Source organism: Halichoeres trimaculatus, unplaced genomic scaffold (assembly GCF_033239565.1).
Source record: "Halichoeres trimaculatus isolate MK-OKI-2021-1 unplaced genomic scaffold, fHalTri1.1 fHalTri1_scaffold_2, whole genome shotgun sequence".
Lineage (NCBI taxonomy): Eukaryota > Metazoa > Chordata > Actinopteri > Labriformes > Labridae > Halichoeres > Halichoeres trimaculatus.
This window is the reverse complement of record NW_027437180.1, coordinates 39,191,256-39,215,342: the sequence shown is the minus strand read 5'-3', so window position 1 is coordinate 39,215,342 and position 24,087 is coordinate 39,191,256. Positions and strand designations below refer to the sequence as shown.

The following is a 24,087-nucleotide window of genomic DNA, read 5'->3' as shown; positions in this document are numbered from 1 at the left end:
GAATTCTTGGAAAATTTGCTTCCATCTTCCTGGTGTCATGTCTCAGCTTGGGGCTGCTCTGCACCAATCAGCAACAGTTTGTGTGTTCAGAGCATGTTAAACTGAGAATACTTCACTTTTCTTTGATCCAAGACTTGAATAAAGTGTTTTGTACATAGTTCCTCACAGTTTTTAGCCTTTAGCCCTGGTTCTCCTGACCTCATAGAAGTATAGAAGTTCATATTGCAGTGAAAATTGAGTCCACATCGAGTCAAAATGTGACAGAAGCAAAAACCATCCTAAAAATCAAATCAGCTTATCTTAGGTGCAGGACTGTGTAGATTTTGTAAAGACAGAACCATAAAACTTTTTTTAAGTGTGCCTCAGGGTACCTAAAAATGTGTTGTATATACTCGCACCTTATTTTTTAAATGTTTTTTAATGTCTTTTAATGTAATTTTAATGTCCTGGAATTCAAATTCTTTATTTTGGGACCTTAAGCAGATATGAGATTAAAATGCGATTAATTAGATTAATTAATTACAAATCCTGTAATTAATTAGATTAATTTTTTTAATCGCCTGACAGCACTAAAAATGATATAAATTATTTTTTCACCCACCTCCACTCAGATTTTCCCAGAATCCCTCACAGTCTCTACTGCGCAGACTCTGGCGGTGCCTGTGACGGGGGAATTTTGGCTGCAAAACCGTACAATGGTAAATGACAGAGCCACGCTGTCCACTCTATATACAGTCAGTGTCTTTAACTGGCCCTGCATGTAAGAGTGGATTCATCCTTTTACTCCTATTTCTACGAGATAAATACACGTCCAAACTTTTTACTGATGAGCTAATAAAAAACAATAATCGACTGGCTGGAGGCGTTTCTGAAGCTTTGGCTCCTGCCCAAGAAATAAACATCTTCCTCAGGGCTGCACAGTCCTCCTCACAAACACTTCATCAGCCTCTGAAAAACATGTTGGAGCGATAAAAATGAGTAAGTAGACAATCTGACGTCCAGATCACCCCAAGCTACGCAGAGAAACTCCTCCGCTCCTAAATAAGTCGACTCTTCCTCGACCTGCAGCCCCACAGCGGACTCCGTCTGAGAGTGATGGAGCTGCTTCCTCCACCCTGAAACCGATCTGCAAGTCACGCTGACGCAGCGAGGAGCTCGTGCTCTGGTCAAGCTCCACGCTGTGATGCTAACAGCTCATCTCAGGCACACACACACACACACACACACACACACACACACACACACACACACAAACACACACATGCTCTGTAGTGGAACTCACCACATTCAGTCTCCGAGGAGCTGGAAAGCTCCGCCTCCACCGTCGTCTCCTCCCCTCCTTCCTCTTCCTCCTCCTCCTCTTCTTCATCATCCTCCTCCTCTTCCTCCTGCTCCTCCTCCTCCAGCTCAGTCTTAGCCTGGCTCTCCTCTCGAGCCTGCGCCTCCTGCTGCGTCTCCCCCGCCTGCTCCTCCTCAGTCTTGGAGGTGTGTCCCACGCCTCCTCCCAGCTCCTCCCCCTTGCTGAGGGAGTAGTTGTGCTCCTCGCTGCAGTGCTCCAGAGACAAACCTGCTGCTGATGCCTCTTCCTCCTCCTCTTCCTCCTCTTCCTCTTCCTGCTGCTGCTGCTCCACCTGGTACACCTCCACCGTGCGCTCCTCCTCCCGTGCTCCTCTCCCTGAAACATATAACTCCCTCTGTGTCGTCGTGGAGACGGAGACACGCCCCTCCTCCCCGCTCCGTGCAGCCTGGACTTCCTGGATGACAGGTCCCGTGTGTCTGTCCCTCCTCCTCCTCTCCTCCTCCTCCTCCTGCAGCTGCAGCTCCTCCCCGCTCCTCCCCCAGCGGCCCATCAGGACGGCCTCCTCTGAGCACGCCAGCAGCTCCCCTCCCACCCCGAGGCCCAGCTTGGTGTAGCGAGCCATCTCATCCAGCGCCGAGACGTCCCATCGCTCCGGGTGCAGGTCCTCACCGAAGCCGCCGTCGTCCACCAGGTCGCTTAGCAACTCAAAGGGCCGTTTCCGTGGTGATGCCGGGGAGCCCAGCATGAGGAGCACGCTCTGTGAGGGAACAGATATCCTGTTTAGTTTATCATCAGGGCAGCATCTGCATGCACTGTCAGCATTAGCCAGGGAGGTCAGCGGGAACACGTCATGTGACCTCTGTGAGATCAGCTAACACGGCTCTCATCATCCTGATCTGCAGACTCAGGCGGGTCGCTCTGCAGGAACTACATCCTGCAACGTAAACACCAACAACTCAACGCTCTCATAAATCATCTCAGGGAGGCAGACAAGCCGAAGCAGAGTCACCTGAGAGCTTACAGGTGAGCTCGCCTCAGAGCGGAGGGTTCGCCAAACTCATCCACCTCTACTCAAAACCAACTTCTCTGTTTTGTTGATCATACATTTTGGGATTCTGAGTATCTTCTGGCCATAAAATGTGCGAGAAACACTCAGTGTGACGCTTATTCAGAGTCCGTTCAACTTGTGACATCACAAGTTGAGTAATTATAATAATAATGTATTGGCATGGTGGAACTCAGGGATGTCACAGCTGGCAGACGTCTTTGTAGCTACAGACGTGACCAGAGGGTTCAGGAACTTTTAGTCCTGTTCAAACATTCCCCTTTAACCCCTTTAACCCCTTGATGCCTGTTGTCGCAAATTTGCAAAATGACCTTTGTATTGATTATCACCTAATGAAACATTCTACACAAACCAAAGATGGTATCAGATCCTCTATAACACAACATATCAGTCAGGGGATGAACTTCTCATGTCTATTGATTTAATATAACTTAGTTATAACTACTGTGTGCTATTCTCAAATTTACAACTTATTCTCAATTCAACATCTGTAAGAATGAAGAAACACATAAAAACAATCTACTTTTAAAACCGTTAATTAACACAGGCAATAAGGGATTGAGAAAAAATGACCCCATAGAAGAAGACGGGCAAGCCATGAAGATAGCATGTTAGCAGGGTTAGCATGGAGGGTATCAGCCTGTGCTTGTCAGGGTCCCAAAGACCATAATGTGATCTCTACTGCCACCTAGGCACACTAAAATGACCCTAGCAGCCAGTAGGAAAGTCGTACACACATCAAACCAACGTCAAAATGTTCGTCTCATTGAGACGCAAAAATCATATACTGACACCCCTGACCTATCTCCTACAGGAAGCCGGCAATTTGCCTTTTGAAATAAGATGTTGCTGCATTTTTACCCTTTCTGCAAAAATGATCTCCGACGAAACCATGAATGGTAACGGCTTGAAATCCGCTCACATGACAGACTAGACTCTGCTCTACAAAAGTTGTGCGAGACTTTGACATTTTGGACCCAGTTTTCGAAAGGCGAGCCCTCAAAGTCGATGAACCCCACAGAGGCCCTCTCAGCTCCCTCTATTAAAATACATAGGTCTGGAGCCTCCACCTCGCACAGGCTGACGCATTTGGGCCTTAAGACAAAAAGGTAAAACTCACACAGCTTTAAAAATGGCATGAATGGATTCCTGAAAAAAAATCCTACAAAAATATGTAATTTTGACACAGATTAGGTCATTATTCTGGCCTATATGATGAGTTGTTTGTAAACTTTTGTGAATTTGAATCCTCGCACTGCTGCAGCAGTTCCGTGATGATGTCACACACTGATTAGGAGTTCCGTGCAGCTGGTCATGTGACTCAGCAGAGGAATATGGTATCAACTGTTACAGCACTAACTGTGTGTTCACATCAAAAGAGGCAAAAGAGGCAAAAGAGGCAAGCACGCCGGAAGTTCATTCATTTTCAATAAGAGCCCGTTGTCCTGAGCGGCTAAAGCAGCTAAAGCAGCTAAAGCGGCACCAGATGAGAAGTTGAGCCTCCGTCAACTTTGTGTTAATTAGCTACGACGCAGTTCAGCGGCAAACTGTGGCAACCAATCAGAGTAGAGATGTCCTTCGACCGAGCAGGCCCTAAAGAACAACACATGTAACTTTGGTTCCTAGTTCCGTCTTGGATTCAGAAAAGCTCATAAACTGTGTTCAGGCTCATCCTGTTCTTTTTTAGCTACCAACAACAACAACAACAAAAAATTTGTGTCGTGGAGGTGATAGATTGTTCTGGTGTGTTCAAAAAAATGTGCAGTAACAGCAGAAAATAGAGAAGTGAAGTGTAGTCTGTGGCAGAGATGTAGCCTAGCCTAGCATGCTAGCATTTCAAGCTTCATCTGAATGAGATGACACCAGGGCTCCAGACTAACTTTGTTTAGCAACAAGGTTTACACCGGGGGTGCAGGTTACTTTTATTACCAAACAGTCTCTGCTGGATCCTTCTGGATCCTTCTGTGGATGGCTTCGTACCAGACTGTGAGCCAGGATCTGAACGGATGCCGGGAACCTGGTTTTCACTTGTCTGTTTTGGGCGACCTTTTTTCTTCCTTGAGGATTTATCTTTCGTTTCTTGTGGATCAACGTCGTTTTGTGTTACGGACTTAAGAGAATCGGAAAAAACAGGATTAAAGGAGCGTTTAAATAGTGTGAAGAAGGTCAGCTTGTATTTTTTCGTTAGTTGGAACTTTTTCATGATTTTGGTTTAATGAACGTTGAGATTATTGTTTTATTTTGGTTGTGATTTTTTTTGGAACGGGGAATACGCTCGGGCTGCTCAGGGGTTTGATTTATTGATTAAAAGATTAACACTGAGTCCGGCTCCTGGGTATTTTTCTTTAGGATTATAGATCACACACACACACACACACACACACACACACACACCACAGAATTTTAGTATATTTTAAAACTGTAAAAGTTTGATGTGGTGGATAAATTAATATTATCTCCTTTGTAAACTGCTTCCTGCCTGTCAATCCTCTCGTGACTGATCAGATGGTGATTTTATTATGTTCATGCTTTAAACTGAAGTTGAACAACAGCAAACAGCAGCCCCTGTGAAGAAGTCGCTGTGTGGCTCCTTTAAATGACAAGCGTGATTTTACTCTGACGTCAGTCACGTGACGAGCGGACAAAGCGGCTGAAATATTTAGCCGCTTTGTCCGCTCTCCACTTTCTCAGGCGTGCTTGCCGCTTTTGCCTCTTTTGGTGTGAACTAGGGCTGCAACTAACGATTATCTTCAGTGTCGACTAATCTCTCAATTATTTTTTCGATTAGATGATTAATCACTATTATTTTGTGTTTCAACCTAATTTGTCCTTTAAAATGTGCAGACCTTTATAATTCAACCTGTGTGTTTCATTTTCACTGAATTTACTCAGAGTTAGGTTCTCTCCTCTGATTGGTCAGCCCTGTGTCATGTTTGTTTGTTTGTTTTTCTTTATTTCATTCATGATGACATAAAAAATATAAGTACTAGGCTGTATAAAAAAATAAATAGGCTAAATCTGAAAATGAATGAAGCAGGTAACAGGGAAATGAAGTTGTTGTTCAGTGTTGGACAGACGCTTATTAGTGACTTTGTGTTTGTTTTCTAATGTTTATCTGTTTATTGGGGCTTTGCTCTCTGTATGATCCCGCCTGACTCTCTCCCAGCTCTCCATGACAACACGTTAAGTTTCGTTTCTCTACATGCGCTATTTCCACTTCGCTCATGCTCACTCCGCCCCTCCTCCTCCTCGCTGAGTGTTACCGCTGCAGTGTGAGCTAGAGAGTGAGAGCCCCTTCAGATAAGTGTCCTCTCTTTTCTAAAGTTAGGGGAGTTTTGACTCTAGTTTGTGACTCAGATCCTGAAAAACTGTCTGTAGCAGAGAGTGAAGAAGACTCTCTAAAACACGTCATCAGACGCTAAACTCCAGGAGCTATCAGGCTGTCCAAGCCGGGGATGCAGAGCCTCCGTCAGCGCACAGCGCTCTCTGGGAGTGGAGATTTTTCCTCATCAATATTCCTCACGTATGAACTTAGTGATCTTTTCCCATAAAAGTATCCAATAACACAGCACCTCATGCTGTGAACTGAAGTTACAGATGAGTATTACCCCCTGGTATTTGATTTCACCATGTGACAACAACAATTAAAACAATAATACGACGCGTCGACTATTAAAATTTGCGTTGATTATTTTTTTTCATCGACTAGTCGATTATGTCGACTAATCGCTGCAGCTCTAGTGTGACCACACACTAAGAGGGACAGAAAGGGATGAAACTCTGACAGTGGAGGGGAAACAGGTATGATGAGGATTTTTCTAGAAGCACCACGACGAAGACGGCAGAGATGGAGCTGTGTTTGAGCTTTAAAACTGTTGACTGAGGACTTTGAGTGGGGTGCTTCCTTCTCAAACAGTTTTGACACCATGACAGTTTAATTGTTACATTTCATCCTCTTGCTGGAATCTTATCAAGTGTTTTTGTCTTATTTCAAGGACAAACTGTCTCGTTATACTCGATATAAGTCACTTTAACTGACCAGATAAGAAACATGTCTACTTTGGTGGAGGCTACCAAAAGATGCTTCTGGACAAGACAGTTGTAGCACCACCTACAGGCCTGGCATGCTCACTACAGTGTTTTTAGACCCGCAGGGTTTCTGTATAAATCACAGACTGTTTAAAACATGAGCGTAATCTCCGTGACATCATCCGTCTGTTGCCGTAATATGAAGCCAGTCACATGAGCTGAGCTGTGTCTCTGATTGGACAATCAAACCATCCTAATAACTTGCAGCGTCCTACAACACCCAACTTTTTCTCTTCTGCAACGTATTTTTGGGTCAGAGGGTCAAAACTGACAGTGCGAGGTAATGAGGAAATACAGCGTCTGAATACTAAGTATGTCGTCTTTTGAGAAGCTTCTGGAGGTTTTATGGTGAAAAGGGACACTATTAGAAACCAAGGACGCTGTCCTCTTATCTGATGAGAAGGTTAAAATTAAAATTTATGAGACCTTCGTTGATTTTCTACGGTTGGGAGGAAAACTCAGAGTTTTAGAGGATGTTAGCGAGTCCTGAGCTTTAGCGCGAACTCCTACGAGGCAGAAAATGTAGATTTTAAATGTTTGGAAGAAATAAATCTATAAAAGACAGTTTGAAGAATGTGACGAGTGGTTTTTGACGTCTCACCTGGTCGTACTCTGTCCTGCCCCCTTGTGGCGACATGGCCAGAGGGTAGGGACTCAGCAGCCCCCTGTGTCCCCCGTAGGCCTCGCCAAACGCAGGCTCCATCCCATTCATACCCGGCTGAGAGGGAGGAAACACACACACACACACACACACACACACACACACACACACACACACAGAGTGAGCATCTCTCAGACGTGACAGGTGAACCAGATTCCCGGTTTCAGCGGCGTTCCCACTTTACCTGAGGCATGCCCGAGGCAGGAGGGTGTCAGGTCACGGTCACAACGTCAGCTCGAGTGAGTTCTGCAGGAAACCAAAACACGACAAGGGCGGTGAGGGAGGTGAAAGGAGGAGGAAACAGGAGAGGAAGAGGAGGTTTCTCTTACCGAAGGTTGAGAGTTGAGAGGGCGAAGGGATGGATCTGTTCACATGACGCAGGCCTGCCGCTCTCAGCCTCCTCGCCTGAGGGGGAGAGGACAGAGGAGATCAGAGGAGGACTCAAAGGAGGTGTTTTATTTCAGGGTAGTGTCACTTTCACTGCTTTACATCAAGTTATGTCAAACCAGAAACTTTAGAGCTCGAAAACCTGATCACTACTGGAACGGTGCAAACTTTTTACTGTATGAAACACTTTTCCAAACTGTCCAACTCCGCGAATCCTGGAGGAACCACGAGTTTGGACCAAGAGACTGAGAGTTGGGAAGAAGACAGAGTTTGGACGACAAAACAGAAAATACTAATGTATACGGTTTCCCAGATATCCAGCTACGTGTGGACGTTGCCTGAGAGTTTCAAAAAGAGACCGAAAAGATGGACGAAGAGATCAAGAGCTGGTAAAGACAGACTGAGAGTTGTTACAAAGAAAGAGTTTAGGACGACACCATCGAGAGTTTGGACAATAAGACATTTGGGCAAAAACACAGAGAGGTGAGTGAAAGAGACGAGAGTTTGAAAGACGGCTCAAGGGGCCAGCAGTTGGGACAGAAAAAGTAAGAATTTGGATGAAAGGACAAAGGACAGAGGCCAGAGACGAAGGAAGAAGATAAGAGTTAGGTAGAAGAGGAGACGAAAGATGACGAGAGACAGAGATTGGATAAAAAGACCAAGAGTTTGGACAGAAGACAGAGGGAGGACAAAGAGATGAGAGTTTGGACAAAGAGTGACAAAGAGGTTGGAGAAAAAGGAGAAAAAGAAAGGACAAAGATTCAGGTTGAAGAGATTAAGAGTTCAGTAAAAGGGACCAAGAGGTTGGTGAAAGAAAGACTAAGTTTAGAAGCAGGGACTAAAAGTTTGGACAAAGAGAAACTTAGGCTGTATTCAGACCAGAAAAGTCCTTTGGTCCACTTGTTTGGTCCGGACCAAAAGCGGACTTTTTTTTTTTGTTTGGTGCGGTTCGTATTCAGATTGTACTTTTTCCAAGTGGACTATATTCTGTAAACACATCCAGGTGTGTGAGGATCAGTGCTCTCATTGGACAGCACTGACAAAGGGCGGCATACAGAATACAGACCAGGGGGGTATTCCACGAAGCTGGCTTAGCTCAAAGCCTGGCTTATTTGGGTTAGCCGCGCTAACTTTAGCGAGAGTTTGGTTCCACAAACGAGGCTTAGGGCTAGCGTGGCTTGGTAACCATGGTAAATTAGCCAGTGCGACTAGCCTGGTCCCGGTCAGGCTAAACGTCAGGCTTACCTTAGCTGCGTCTCAGAGAAGGTCAGACCGGCTTCTAAAAGACGCCCTGTGAACTGCAGGTGTCACATTAAATTAATCTATACCTGTAATGAATGATGTTTTTGTTCAGAACCATAAACTGAGACCTTTTGGTAACTTTTCTGACACCTGCTTAAAACCCAAAACGTCAGAAGGATCGTGAGGCTCCGCTTTCACGGTCCGTATTCATACTGAAAATCAAGATCAAGCGAGCTTTTGCCCTTCAGCTCCACGGGAGGTTTCCGTCCTCCCTGAGCTCGCCTTAGGACACCTGCGTGATCCTTTGACAGGTGGACCGCCCCAGTTATACTAGACTGGAATAACCGTGAGTCAAGACATGTCAGATATTAGACTGTCTGTCCACATAATAAGAAAGTTGGTGGCTGAGAGGTTAGAGAGTAGGGCACAGACGCATGGTGATCTGTGTTTTATTTGCGGCGTGGGTTCGATCCCACCAGTGGTAACTATTTGAAAATAACTGATTTTCTTTCTTCTGTCTCCCTCAAAGTACAGTCAACATATAACAGGATAAAGGCACAAATTGTCTTATTATATAAAAGGTGACAACAGCCACAACTTTCCATAGAAATACCCTCCTTTACCTGCGGTCCGTTCTGATCATGATGATAATGTAAAGGTGATTCCACATGGTGACATAACTTTGTGTCTTCCTCCTTATTTAAATATAGGGCACTGTATCACTGACACATCTCATCTGACAGCTGAATCATCTCTAATAAAAAAAAAAATGACATCTCATCTACATGTCTTTTTCTGCTGTTTTAGTCAGTGTTTGATGAAACATCACCCCATGAAGTATATAGGCCTATATATATGAACAGCTTTAATTTAATCAAGAAGAATCTCCTCTGGGCCACAGCAGTGTGAGGAGCTTCAGGGTGAGAAGAAAAAGGTCATCAAACTCAGCAGAAACAGTCAGTGTTGATTTGACACAAAAGCATGATATTCTTGAACCAGCAGCGTCTCTGGCTTTATTAATTGCCACCGTGTCACCCTTTTATGTGATTTTCACCTTGTAGTCATCATACGACTCCATGAAGAGTGTTTTCTCCGCTGAGGGAAACGTCTCCGCTCTCGGTTTTGACATGATTTGGTCATTTCGACAATCGACACGTCGGGGCTTTTTATCTACCGCGGACGCGCGCTTAGCCGCAGCTTAGATCAACCTGGCTTGAATAAGCGTCTCTGAAAATCAGCTGAGCTTCGTTAGTGGAACGAGTTGCAGCTAAGATTGAAGTGGCAGCTTATTCAAGCCACGCTTACCGGCGATAGCCCAGCCTTCTTTAGCCAGCTTTGTGGAATACCCCCCTGGAAATGGAGGTAAACATGTGTTTGTGCTCTTATTAGAGCTGCTAAATCATTTTCAGTTTCAAGAGCAGCTCCTTCAAAGCAGCTTAACAACACCGTTTACAATTTAGGAACAGGAAGACCAATGATCGCAGCAAGGAGACGCTATGCTCTGCGTGTCCTGACTCACAACATGCTAGCTACAGCGTGGCTAAACAGAAGACGGAGGATCAGGTATGAACCAAAGACGGTTAGGTTACGGTGGCTTTATAGGCCCAAAAGGCACATGTATCCTGTAGTTAGTTCAGATGGACCTTGGTTTGTATTCAGACCTGCACCAGAGAACCATGAACCGCACCAGAGTTCGTTTGGAAGTGGACCAAGACCACCTCAAAAAGTGGGTCTCGGTCCGGTTGTTTGGTCTGCACCAGGGTTCATTTGTGTCTATTCACACCTGCATGAAAAGTCCGCACCAGCGCGGGAAACAAACCCTGGTCCGTTTAAAGTGGACCAGACAGTCCAGGTCTGAATACGCCCTTAGAGTCTGGAAAAGGGGAGACAAGAGTAAAGGGTAAAAGAGTTTGTCCAAAAAGAAACCGCAAGTCCGGACCAAGAGAGACCTTGATTTGGACAAAGACAGACTGAGAGTTTTGACAAAGACAGACTGAGAGTTTGGACAAAGACTGAGAATTTGGACAAAGACTGAGAGTTTGGACAAAGACAGACTGAGAGTTTGGACAAAGACTGAGAGTTTGGACAAAGACTGAGAGTTTGGACAAAGACTGAGAGTTTGGACAAAGACAGACTGAGAGTTTGGACAAAGACTGAGAGTTTGGACAAAGACAGACTGAGAGTTTTAAAAAAAAGAGACCCTGATTATTGAAAAAATAAGTCTGAAAGTTTGGACAAAGACAGACTGAGGGTTTAGACAAAGACAAGACCGAGAGTTTGGACAAAGACAGACTGAGAGTTTGGACAAAGACAGATTGAGAGTTTTGACAAAGACAGACTGAGAGTTTGGACAAAGACAGGCTGAGAGTTTGGACAAAGACAGACTGAGAGTTTGGACAAAGACAGATTGAGAGTTTTGACAAAGACAGACTGAGAGTTTGGACAAAGACAGGCTGAGAGTTTAAAAAAAAGAGACCCTGATTTTTAAAAAATAAGTCTGAGAGTTTGGACAAAGAGCAATATAGAGTTTGGAAAATAAGAAAAGAGTTTGGTGGAAGAGAGAATTTAGATGAAGGGACAGAGAAAGATAAAGACATTTTTGGTTGAGATAACGAATCAGAGACAGAGTTTGGCTGAAGAGACGGAGATCCGGACAAGGAGCTGAGAGTTGAGATAGAGAGACTGACGAGAACTTTGATAAAGTTGATTAAAAGTTTGGATGGAGTTACAGAGAGTTTGGACCAAAGAAGACGAAGACAGACAGACTTGGACAAAAGAATTAGAGTTTTGATGAACAGACTCAAAGTTGAGTTGGGACATTAGAGACAGAGAGTTTGGACAAAGGGACTGACCAAACCCCGTTAAACTTTAAGACTGATCAAACCCTGAGATTCAGCCTGTGTGAGGATTTCAAACAGTTTTTATTCACTGAGACAGAAACCTGGAGCTGAACCATCTCTCTGCTCACTTTTGTGATCATATTATTATTTGTAATTATTCCATTTTCACTCATCACATTTTCATCTTTTACAGCTTGTTTGTCAAACTTTCTGTCCTTGTAATTAAGCGCAAACAGAAGAGTGATGATGTTTTCAGAAGAGCTGTAATCATCTCATCACCTTGTTGTGGATGTAAAGCAGCTGAAGAGGCTTTTGAAGCTGCAGAATCTTTTTATTCAGTTAAATTTAAGCTGTTTTTAATCTGAACGACTGAGTTTATTCCCACCAAACGCCCCTGTGAGGAGATTCTGATTTTTAATGATTCCTTTTGATGATTTACAGTACTTTGGTTTCCTCTTTGTTTTTGTTTTGCACTTTGCAGACGCTCCCTGGTGTGTCCGGGTTGCAGGGCGGCGATCGACCTTGAAAGAGCTTGTGTCAAACGTTGAGCCTGTGTTTCCTGTGAATCCAGTTTGCAGAGCTGGCTCAGTGAGGCGTTATGACAGCCGCAGATCTGAACATGTCACTCTGATGAAGAATAAAAACCCTCTGAGAACTCTTCAAACAGACGCATCCGTCACATCCTGACGTGTTTATTGTTTTTTTACCGTATCGAGCTCTTCCTTTGACTCTGTTTATGAAGTTAAACATCGGTGAGATCACAGGACGCTCTTCTTTCCTACATCTGCTGGCGAGTTTCCATCTATAAATAAATCTATTTATTCCACATGAAAAACGCGCTGCTTCAGCTGCCAGAAATGTAGGACAGATCGTTTCCTGAGAAAAGAAGCGATCAGCATTAAATCAGCAGAGCGGAGCTTTGACGCTGCAGATGAAGGTGGAGTTTTATCTGTAGGAGGCGGCTCGAGGTGGATCAGAGGGGATGGATGTATGGATGATTAACAACCAGCGCGCGTCTCTAACTGTGTCGTTATTTTGTTGATCATTAAACAAACCAGTGAAGAGGAAAGAGAGAAAACAGGGATGGAGCTGGAAACAGAGGAGAGATCACCTCATTAAGCTGCATTTAAAGGGATATTGTACTTTTTTTTAACTCTGCTATAGCATCACGCTATTTTGTACCTTCAGGCCTCAATGATCCGACCCGTACTAAACTGAACTGATCCGTACCGGACCACTTTAAGGTCTGCAGGATAAAATAAAACTTTGTAATGTTCCTGTCAGCCCCAGACTGTAAGAATAAAACATCCGAGGTCAAAGACAGAGACGTATTCTCAAAAAGAGAGAAAAAAGAGGTGCGCAAAGGTCGCACCTTCAGGACTAAAAGTAGCAATAAAGTAGAGACACTGGTAGCTGAATAAGTTAGCTTAGCCTCAAAGCGCTACAATTTTTCACCCCCCGCAATTTGCACATATACTTTTCCTCTGATGAAATGAACACATAAATACATGAATAAATAATATAAAATAAATAAATAATGTAATAAATTAAAAAACAATGTAATAAATAAAATAAATAAATAAATAAATAATTTAAAATATAAAAAATAAATGTGTAAATAATTACATAAGTAGAAAATAAATAGATAATGTAAAAAATATATAAATAAATTTGTAAATAAATGGGATCTGCAATAATACATATAAAACAAATTTATAAAATCATAAAAATCTAAATAATTAAAAATCTAAAAAAAATGTGGAAAAAGAAAAATGAATTAATAAATACAAAAACATGGTTAAATAATGTAAAATAAAATTATTGAAATATTTATTTACAAGTTTCTGTATTTATTTCTTCATAAATTTATGGAGTTTCTAAGTTCAAGTATCTATATCTATTATTTAATTATTTATTTATTTCTGCATTTATTTAATTATTTATTTCTTCATATATTTATAGGGATGGGTACTGAATCCGGTACTTTTATAGGGACCAACCAGTGGTGATTTCTCTAAGGCTGCAAGAGAAGCTCAGCTTCCCCTAAAATGTCCCTAAAAAGTGTTGATATGTTCTGCTGTGTGAACATTTCATTGATAAAATCTGAGCTAGAATTCCTTCATCTTTAGTTCAGAATCAGCTCCTATCACAGCTAACTGGCTCCACCTCCTTCTCATTCATCCCCGCAGCGTCTCAGCACTTTAACACAGTCGGACGCTGAGCGTCTTCTGACTTCAGCGGGGAAGCGTAGAGTGGGTTGTTCCACTGTGGAAACTGGACGGTCATTGGATAAACGCTGGGCTTTGTCCCGCCCATCGGACGCTCAGCGTCTCTGGGGGTCTATGAGGCAGTGGGCTGGCCTGGACGCTGGGCTTCTGCATGATGATTGGATGATCTGTCTGAGGCTGAATCCCTTTTTGATTGACAGTGAAATGAGCCAGTCAGAGATCTTGAAGTATAACCCTCCACCGGAGCATCTTCTCAGTTTTACAGTCAGTTGTTCTGGACTGATCCGGAGGATTCATCGATCCCCAGCGAGTTTACTTTTCTTGAAAATGACGAGCGTTGTGTTTAAAGATTCTCTCTCTTTTCACCAATAAACAGCTCCAGCTCCAGCTGAGGAGCTTCTCCCCCTGTCACTCACACTTACAGCCTGTCGTAGACTCACGTAGCAGCTCCAGCTGATAACAATGAATAAACAAATTTATGATGTAGGCCGGAAAAAAATGAGCTTCCCGTCCTTGACTGACCAGCAGCCGCCACTGGTACCAACCAAATTCCATCAAAAGTACCAAGTACTGACTCATGTAAAAATCAAATGATGCCATGTTTAGGTACCTAAACACATCCTCCTGACTGTGAGGGAGTGGAAGAGTTGGCAATTTTCCATGCTGGACATGAACACAGCATTTCAAGTTTATATATTGAAGAAATAATTTGTTAAATTGAAAAACATGTTTACTTTTTCCACATCAACACAAAAAAGTGTGAAAAAAAGGTACCATTGAGTACCAGAACCAATTGCCAGGTACCAAGCATTGGTACTGTAGAGTTAAATGTGATAGGTACCCATCACTATGTCTGCCTGTAGCTCCGCCCCCAACAGGTTTCCAGAGGGCTGGCCAATCAGAGGGGAGGGGGTTTGTGGAGCAAGGAGCCTTAAAGAGACAGGAGCTTTCCAAAACACCAGTGAGAGAAAGAAATTATTTTTTTTAGCTGAGAATCATGTAAAGATGCTACGGGAGCACCAGAGGGACAAAGTGGAGACCACAAAAAGCGAATGACCTGTTTTTAAGTTGTGCTAATTTGCCTTTTCGATTCATATTTAGGCCACAAAAATCGAGCCAACGCTCCAAAACATTAGCGTGTATCCCTGACCTAATTCCAGCGTCCCGCTCTTCAGTCGGCCTCCTTCTGTCTGCCCGGCTCCTCGTGGAGGCAGAATGAGGTCTGACTGAAGACCTGGGCCTTCCTCCGTGAAACACGGAGCCACATGCTCGAGCGAGCGTCAGACTCAGCCGTACGGCACGTTTGGGACTGAGTCACAATAAACCAGAAACAGGAGGACGAGTTCAGGATATTACTGCACAAACCCTTCTTCCTACTTCACCGTCTCAACAACCGCTTCTCCTGCTCCACCCATTACGGAGAAAGTGGGCCAATGAGGACCGGTTCTCCTGCTCTGCATCAGTTCATGTTTGTGTAACCAAAACTCCATTAGAGGAGGAGGAGGAGGCCACGGAGCAAACCGCCGATCACACCGAGCGAGCTCCTTACAGGCTGGTATATGATGAAACATCCAGCAACATCGAAACACACACAAACACCAAATCACACACACTGACACACACTCTGCGGGAACAATGCAGACCTACTGTTGGTACCTGTGCGGGGAAAAGAGCAGCTCGAACTGACCCGGGCTCAGCGACGGGAGAACAATGCCATAATGCTCGCTCTGTGGATTGACCTCAGGCACACAAGAATGAGGAAATGAGGATTGGCTGGGTGGTTATGACACCGCCTTGGCACGCCACATGGAAAACTGCTTTTTGGCACACAGAGCGAGCCAGCTACCGACACGCTGTGTACACAAACACTTATCAGACACACACAGCGCTTTGAAGCAGATAACAAACTGGTGGAATGGATAACAATCCCAGCGACAGACAAAGGATACACATCTTTATCGGGACGTTTCAGCACATGTGCTAACAGCAGGAGCAGGGAGATACCAGCGCTGGAAGTTTACACACAGATCAGGAGTCTGCTATCAGCTGTTTACGTGTTTCAGCAGCAGGATGACTGTTTCTGGATTAATACTCATGAAAAGACCTAAACAAACCCTCCTCCGTTTGCTTTAATCTGCTTGATCTGGCTCTTTCAGGTATTTGCTGCTTTAAAAAGTAAATTGACACAGCACAGAAATGATGCAGTGGATGGTTTCTCCCTGATATTTGTTTGCAGCAGGCGTGTCTCTGGACAACAACAGCCCTGCAATCATTTATGGTGTGTTGGTTCAATATAGGCTGAGTCCAAAGGTCCCCCGTGCTCATAACCGCCCTGCTCCTGTCAGGCCGAGTTCAGGGTGAGGCCAGAGAGGAAGCAGGAGGGAAATTGCTTCATCTAGAATAAAATAAAAAAAAAAAGAACAACAACGTTGGGTCGATATCCAGCTTTAACCAGCAGCTTTACGTCCTCTCAGCCTTTGGTACACACCAGATCAGAGCCGGATGCCGACGCCGCCGCGGCTTATGTTCCAAACACACACTGACAACACAAACATGCCTGTTTACAAACGCAGCGCGGCGGGATTACGGTCCGTGTAGAGCAGTTTGTGCACCACGGAAGAGACTCAAAGAGACTCAAAGAGACTCAAAAAGACAAATCCACAGCCGGCGACAGTTTTGGTGAGATCCTGACACACGAGCGCCTCCAGCTCACTCCTTATTCATGTTTTATTAATGCGCTGTGTGGGATATGCTAATCGCTATGACTCCATATGCTCGCAACAGCTCCTTACGCAACAGAGGACGGTGCAATCGCAGGAAACTTTCTGTAAAGAGGGGTATCATGTTTTTTTCTCTCTTTGCTGTTTTAGAACACTGGCTGCTGTCTCTTTAAGGAAAACCCCCTTCTCTCTGATTGGGCAGCCTTCTGGAGGCCTGTCAGGGGCGGAGCTAACGTAGAGTTTCAATCAGTTTACAACAAATGAATATGTAGAAGTTTAGAAATCTGCACATGCTCAGTCTGAACATGCAACATTGTTATTTTATAAAGATTTTTAAAATACAGGAAAGCAGGATACCCCCTCTTTAATATCCTCAGGATTTTTTTTCTGATTTGAAAACTGCAGGTACATTAGGCTCCTGCAGCTTCCAAACCAGCATCCATTCTTTGCCTTTCAAGTCAAGCCATGAACTCTCGAGTTTACTCTGTCTTTACTTTTTTACAATCAAAGTGAAGCTGTGTTTAGAGTCATGTTGCTGCCATTTTTATCCTTGTATGACGCATACGAGAGGAGAAAGGTGAGCCTAAGCCATCTGCAGCTCAGCTCCCAGCCCCCCAAACCACAGGAGCCTTAGATGATCACAGATCTGTGACACGAAACTGATTTATTCCGTTTCTTTTCGTGTTTTTGATGACCTCGGATCTAGAGGTCACATTATCACAGATTTAAGACATTAAACGACTTATTCGGGTGATTTTACTGGATGTGATCACAGGTTTGGTCGGTCATGGGGTTGTACGGCGTTTTGACATTTATTGTTGTTTCTACTTTTCTGTTCTTTAACAAAACATTCAGAAATCAAAGTCTGGATTTGACGTTATGAGAGAAAAAGCTGATTCAAAGTGAGCTGCAAGCACAGATATTTTCACGACAATTCTGTTTGTTTTTAAGGCGCAATATTCATCTTTATTTATAAATCAGCTCCGCGTCTCTTTTAATGTCTGATGGAAAGAGTGAAAACAGTAGTTTCAATCTGAATCATCAGTTTGTTTGTGTCTAAAAAGCTTCTGCTCTTCACTTTCAGAAAGCAAATGACACAATTTTCAGGAACTTTAGTTTCCTGTTTGTAAAGTCTGCAGACTGCTGTTGCTCTCCTGTGCACGGTGACACAGCAAAAAAAAAGTAAATAAATGAAAATAAAACGCCAAGAGTGCAGAGATTTAAGAGATTTCATGCAATTTACTCTAGTTCATCTCTGCTGATTATTACAAAAGTCTTTTAACAGGGCTTTCGTATTGAAATCAGTTCATTTTATTATCTTAAATCATAAAAAATTATTTATTTCTATCTTTATTGGCATGAAGGACTAAAAATAGTAAAAATGTGACAAAAGTGCACCAAAATTGCAAATTTAATAATATAATAAAAATAAAAATAATTTTTAAAAAGTTATAACATAATAATAATAATAATAATGATAATCATAATCATAATCATAATAATAATAATAATAATAATAATGATAATAAAATAATAATAAATAATTTAAAAAAGTTATGTCATAATAATAATAATAATAATAATAATAATAATAATAAAAATAATAATAAAAGTAATGATAATAATAATAATAATAATAATAATAATAATAATAATAATAATAATAATACTTATTTATTTATTTATTATTTAAAATTCTCTACAACTGAAAACAAGGCTCAAAAAAAAAAAAACTTAATTAAAAGTTTTGATAAATCCCTCATTTACATTATGCATTTTTCCCATATGGCTCCTCCAGCTGAAAACTTGTGTTTTAAGTAGTTACTTTCAAAATAAAAGCCTATTACGGAACCGTTATTCCGAATCACAACGCACAGCTCCTCGCATCCAAACCTGCGCCACCCTGACGTGGAGGGAAGTCAATCACCCGACACAGAGGCCAATCTGGAGCAGTCCGAGCAGACAATGAGCCCCCAGCAGCTGGAGGCCTGCTCGGAGCAGAGGAACACTCCCACTGTGAGGAGTAAAGGAGTAAAGCAGGAGGAGGACACGGTGACGGATGGATGGAGGTTACGCACGAGGAGACGAGAACGTGCAGGAGGAAAAGTCAATTAAAGGGAGTCTGCAAAGAGGCGGAGATGGCGGAGAGAGTGGCCGAGAGGAGAGAGGATGAGACGGGGAGGGAGAGGGGGGAGAGGCGGGCTGGCTCTCGGTCTGTCTGGGAGGCCAATTTGCCAAATTAGAGCTTCTCAAATCTGGGGGGCGGGGGGGACAAAGCAGCGTGGAAAAACCCAGTTCTTATTTCACTGATTAAATCTTTAAAAAAGGGGTTTCATCACAGTTTGGGCGGAAAACACCCCAAACGACCTGGATGCGCCCCCTGCCTCCTCTCCCCGTGTCCTTGGAGCTCGGTTTCCCGTGACGATGGAGAGCCAAAGTGGCCCCGTCCGCCGCCCCTCTCCTCTCCTCTCCTCGCCGGAGCGCGTCCTGATCTGCTCCCCCCCACCCCGAACAAAACCCCCGTGATGGAGACCCACGGACCGAGCAGTTGCTGCAGAACCGGTGATGCATGACGGCGCTAAGTGCCCGCACAGCTGGAGAGAACAACAGCAGCTCACAGTGAGCCAGAGCGGGAAGAGAAGGTGCCATGGTGGCAGCCAGCAGCGTGTCCCGCATGGCACGGCGAGCACATCCAGACCCCCCCCTCTCCATTTCACCCCGCACGGTCACACCAAGTGCGGTTTATCCCTCTAATATTGAGCTTAAAATCCTACCTACAGCAGCCAGCACGCGTCGCACGGAGGATCCAGCCGAGACAACAGGGCTCCTTTCAGCGCAAGACAACAATAAAAATGGGGCGCAGCTGGCAGTGCCACCGGATGTCCAATATTAATACTTAATACGGCCGATTTCTGAGCATGTGGATGAGCCTCACGTTTAACAGGTCCACGGGCCACACGCAGGGAGAAAGTCTGCTCTCCCTGCGTGCAGCTGGCCACTTTGACCAAATATTAAAGTTACACAGAGAGTAAATCCGAGCAAGTTTGTCCGCTGTGTGTCCACCTGCAGGTGCTGCTGCTCGGGCGAGTTCATCCTGTACTAAAATGAGGCTTTGTTACAACACAGCTGCAAGAAACAACACTTCTCATCACAGGGGGAGCATCAGTGTGTGCAAAACTAGCCCCTGGTCTGACTATGTAAAGGCACATTAAAGAGTCTGATCCCATCAATATTAAAATAAAAATAATCCCTCTGCTGGGATCGTGCGTATTTTCTGGTTTATGCATTCAGGATATTCCAAGTACAGTTCAGCCATGCATGCTACTGTATGTAAATCCGTGTGAAAGTAGCCATTTTTGTCACTGAAGCCCGTTTAAAGCTCACATTTTTTTCTGCTCGTGTTTGGTTTAATGCTGTAGAACTTCTCAGCGCATGAAGTCGCCTCCAAAGCGCGTTTATCCGCCCGTGGAGCTGTGGGAGAGCCTTTACCTTAGCGCGTGTCCTCGGATGTCCCCTCGGAGTTAAGGCTCCTCCGGACCGGGGTAAAATGTCGGCCTCGGCCTCTCCAGATGATATTATTACGCACCATCCACGGAGAGGAGCGGAGCCTGGACAGCAGCAGCGGCAGCGGCGGCGGCGGCGGCGCAGAAACGCAGCTCGACCTACGGCCACATGCAGGAAGTTAGTTTCCAGGAGTACCGAGCTCGGCTTTATGGCGGAGAAACGGGACAGAAAATATGGTTGTAGGACTGTGGAGTACCCCCCCTCCCTCCAAAGCCTCCTCCACCACTACCAGCACCACCACCTCCTCCCTCTCCTCCTCATGCCTCCCCCTCCCTCCCCTCCATTGGTGCATAAGCCTACCGTTTTGGAGATGAGAGGGTGGGAGAAAGCGCTCATCTGTCTGTGGAGCCTGGTTTTTAATAAAGTTTGAAAGCTTTGAACGGCTCCCTGCCTGCGTGTGTGCGTGTGTGTGCGTGTGTGTGTGTGTGTGTGTGTGACTCTGCTCCTCTAACTGCGCTCACACACTTTACTCAGGAGCAGAGCAGAAACGTAAACACAGAGATGGAGGGCGTCCTCTTTGTTGTTGTTGTTGTTGTTGTTTGAGCGCACAGGTGTAGTTGTTGTCGTTGTGCAGTGTGTAGGTGTGTATTTTCGGCCTCGGTGTGTCGTTAGTGTGTAGAAAGGAGATGTAAGGAACTGACCTGCTGGAAATAGGAAGTGTGTCAGCTGTAAAAACAATTGCAGCTCTCATTCACGGGCTGGGGGGCAATTGAGTTCACGAATAATCCCGTAGACTGGCTGTCAAAACAAAGAGATTAGCGTATCCCACATCCGGCGTGGGATTTCAAAGTAAAGGTCTTGCTTGAAAAAAAAACTGGTAAAAAATTAGGCCTACATTTATTTATTCCTCTGCTGACTTAAATACCTGATCCTTGATAAAAGTGATTTATTTTAAACAGTAAAAGCAAAAACTAACAGTAATACAATCTTTGTAAATAACTCAGGTAGGCTACGTGACCTCTCTGCCTGTTGACACTGTGATAGAAATGTTAAAACAGAAGATGGTCAAATTTGTGATTAATTGTCAATAACTGTTCATCTATTTACAAAAAAAATAAAATAAATAAATAAATAAAAAATTGCATGTTCACCCTCACTATTTCTTAAATCACTTATTAATTAATTAATATAAGCATATATACAAATGTATTGGTAAAAATACATATGTTCCAAAAATATGATTATACACTCCAATATTGTATCAGATTGTATTTATATGAATGATGTATTAATTATATTTTGATATGTGTTCTGACTGACATGAAATAACATTACATATGTTCCAATCAAAATGCTGCAGCTAATAACTGTAATCAATCAGTCAACTTTTATTCTTATAGCACCTTTCAAGGGAGTCATATGCAGTTCAAAGTGTTTTAAGCGCAAAGAAAAAAATAAAAAATAAAAATAAAATAAAATAAAATAAAATTGCATCAATTAGAACCAGGGCAATGATTATATAGATTGTAGTATCTTTAATGTAAATACGAATTCACACCAAAACAATAAATTATATATGTTAAAGTAGTTGACAAGATTAAAAAAAAAAGAAAAAATTTAAAGTTACTTAATTTAAAATAATTTACGATGGGTAAAGTGTTCAAATTGAAACCGTAAAATGTTATATGATACTTTAAACATAACAGACAGAAAAAGAAAAAAATAAATTCAAGAAATCTCCACATTGTTGCTTTAGAGGGTTAATTTAAGTAAGAATTTAACTTTAGATTTTATCTTTTTATCTGAAATCTATTAAACACCAGTTAGAGTATATCATTTATTTATTACAAAATATAATTTAGTGCAGTTTTTGTGCTACCGTGACCCCTGACCTTCCTGTTCTTCTTCTTTATTTTGACAATAATAATAATAATAATAATAACTATTATTATTATTATTACTATTATTATAATTGTTATTTTTATTATTATTATTATTATATTTTTATTATTATTATGAAAATAATTCTAATACTTATAATTTGGATTATGATTGTATTGAAGTATTTCTTTTTAAAACTATTCAATTAGCTCATCTTATACTTTACTTATTAATCACCCATTTTAAACCTTGTAGTCCTCAAAGCAGTAGGCTATCTGCTTTAGTTATAGTGGTAATAGTAGAAAAATGAAAACACAATTATGCCCTCCTCCTAAAAAAAAGTACTCGTTTTACCTTAGTTGCGCTATTTATGCTTTTATTTTGAAAAGCCCACCGTCCTGCTTCCGCTCCGTGCCGTCTGACCCTCGCTAGCTTCGCGGGTGTTAAAGTCAGTGAAAACGGATATGGCTTGTACCTACGACACGGCGTCGTCAGAGGGCGGGGTCACACGACCCGTCTTTAAGGACACCGGGAGGAGAGGGGATGTGAACCCGATGACCCGGCAGGGCCTCCGGGGCTGCTTCACGGAAGAGTCCCGCTGGAAACACTTCACCTCCACACCAACACGGTAAGGAGAGGAGCAGGGCCGGGCGGGAGGCCTCCTCAGCGGGACTCCTACAACTTTCCCAGCCCCTTCAGGTCTGCTCGGCCTCCCTGAACTCAGAGCACTTTAACCATGAACAGGGACTCACACGATCCGGATAGCTTCACATTATCCTTACATATTAAAGTTATATAATCCAGGATCTACTCTATTTGTTTTTAGTTTCACTTTAGGCTGTTAAACTGTGTGCAGCAGGAATTCACTTCCTTCTTATGTATTCTTAATGTACTATTTAATACTTTTTCACTGTTTATAAGATAATCAGCCAAACTCCTGAGCTACTTTTTGACTTTTTATGTAAACTGAATGATCACCCAAGTGCTATGTGGTGTCTGTTTTGATTTGAGAGTTTTTTTTTAAAATATAAATCACATACCTGTAATAAAACAAAGCTGATTCTGCCTTTCCAATAAAACCCTGACATTTCCACCATCTTAACACAAATCAGATCTCTGTCAGGGTGGACTGTGCAGCAGGTAGGCCTATATATTAAAACTGTTTTTGTTGATATGCATGTAGAAAGATTACATATACACCAACGGGCTGCAGCTGCTCACTTGTGATGCAAAAACAACCTCTTTATAGCACAGCGTGTGTTATTTAGGCCAGCTCATATAGCTGTTTACATAAAGATGGTTGAATCTTAACGTAATGCTGGAGGAAAGTAGGTTGTCATGGTGTGTGAACATATTAAGCCATGTTTTGTGCCTGCAGGCCGTCTGTGTCTGGCCTTAAATAATGTGTATGATTTCAGCTTCAGCTCTTTAAAGTGAAATATAGGTCAAGGCTGGGATCATCTTAGGATAATGCTGGCTTTTTGGGAAAAAGGGGGCTGCAGCTCTGAGGGATGTGATGTAACAGCATCCACTAACACAGCTACTGTTGTTGTTGTTGTTGTTTGAAATGTCACAGAGATTCGACGGCTTGTTTACTCATTAATCTGTGTTACGGATAATGAGACTGCAGTGCGGCACCACCGCTTATGTATTCGCCGCTGTGAATTATAGATGAATGTTTGTCCTCTTAGGCTGTAATAAGATTAATTTCATATAACATAATCATCATCCTGCAGAACAATTTGTGGGAAGCCCACAGGGACATTACTGATACGTTTCCCCGACAGTGAAAGAATGAACAGCAGAAAATAAAAGTTACTTTCCAGAATTTCTTTCAGGGACTGCTCGATATGATCCCATTCAGCGCAATAGGATTATTATATGTTTCTTTTTACACTCAGCCCAGGGGTCTGCAACCTCTACTTCCATAGAAGCCATTTTACCTCAGCACACCTGGATGAGACTGATTCAGGAGCCACAAAATCTACTTTATCTAAACAATGAAGACAAAAAAGTGTATGAAATTCTAAACATGGTTAAAATCTAGTGAACAGTCATCTAAACCAGAATTTTTTTGTGTTCATAAAATTTAACATGTGATGTCTTAGTTTTTTTTTATTTTTAAAAAATAAACTTTTTTTTTTAATTGTGATGTTATAGAAAAAATGA

At 42.9% G+C, this 24,087-nt stretch overlaps 2 protein-coding genes across 5 annotated transcripts in view; one reads left to right on the top strand and one right to left on the bottom strand.

The window, feature by feature from the left end:
• Nucleotides 1-20,817, bottom strand: part of LOC141803353 (uncharacterized) — a 53,370-nt gene extending 32,553 nt beyond the window's left edge. The window contains exons 1-6 of one of the 4 annotated variants that reach the window (XM_074687329.1): nucleotides 20,739-20,817; nucleotides 20,023-20,195; nucleotides 7,446-7,521; nucleotides 7,301-7,362; nucleotides 7,057-7,173; nucleotides 1,283-2,057 (exon numbers count right to left, since the gene is read on the bottom strand). In XM_074687329.1, coding sequence (XP_074543430.1) covers nucleotides 1,283-2,057; nucleotides 7,057-7,173; nucleotides 7,301-7,309 — 901 coding nt within the window. In that variant the 5' untranslated portion in view covers nucleotides 7,310-7,362; nucleotides 7,446-7,521; nucleotides 20,023-20,195; nucleotides 20,739-20,817. Of the gene's footprint in view, nucleotides 1-1,282; nucleotides 2,058-7,056; nucleotides 7,174-7,300; nucleotides 7,363-7,445; nucleotides 7,522-19,307; nucleotides 19,362-20,022; nucleotides 20,299-20,397; nucleotides 20,497-20,738 lie in introns of those variants that run through there. The other 3 variants (XM_074687338.1, XM_074687321.1, XM_074687347.1) reach the window with 3 other exon arrangements.
• Nucleotides 20,818-22,407: 1,590 nt separating this feature from the next.
• The window catches only part of LOC141805362 (uncharacterized), a 52,107-nt gene continuing 50,427 nt past the window's right edge, over nucleotides 22,408-24,087 (top strand). Inside the window, exon 1 of the mRNA XM_074690399.1 lies at nucleotides 22,408-22,546. The gene's annotated coding sequence lies outside the window, so the exon portion shown is untranslated. The remainder of the gene's footprint in view (nucleotides 22,547-24,087) is intronic.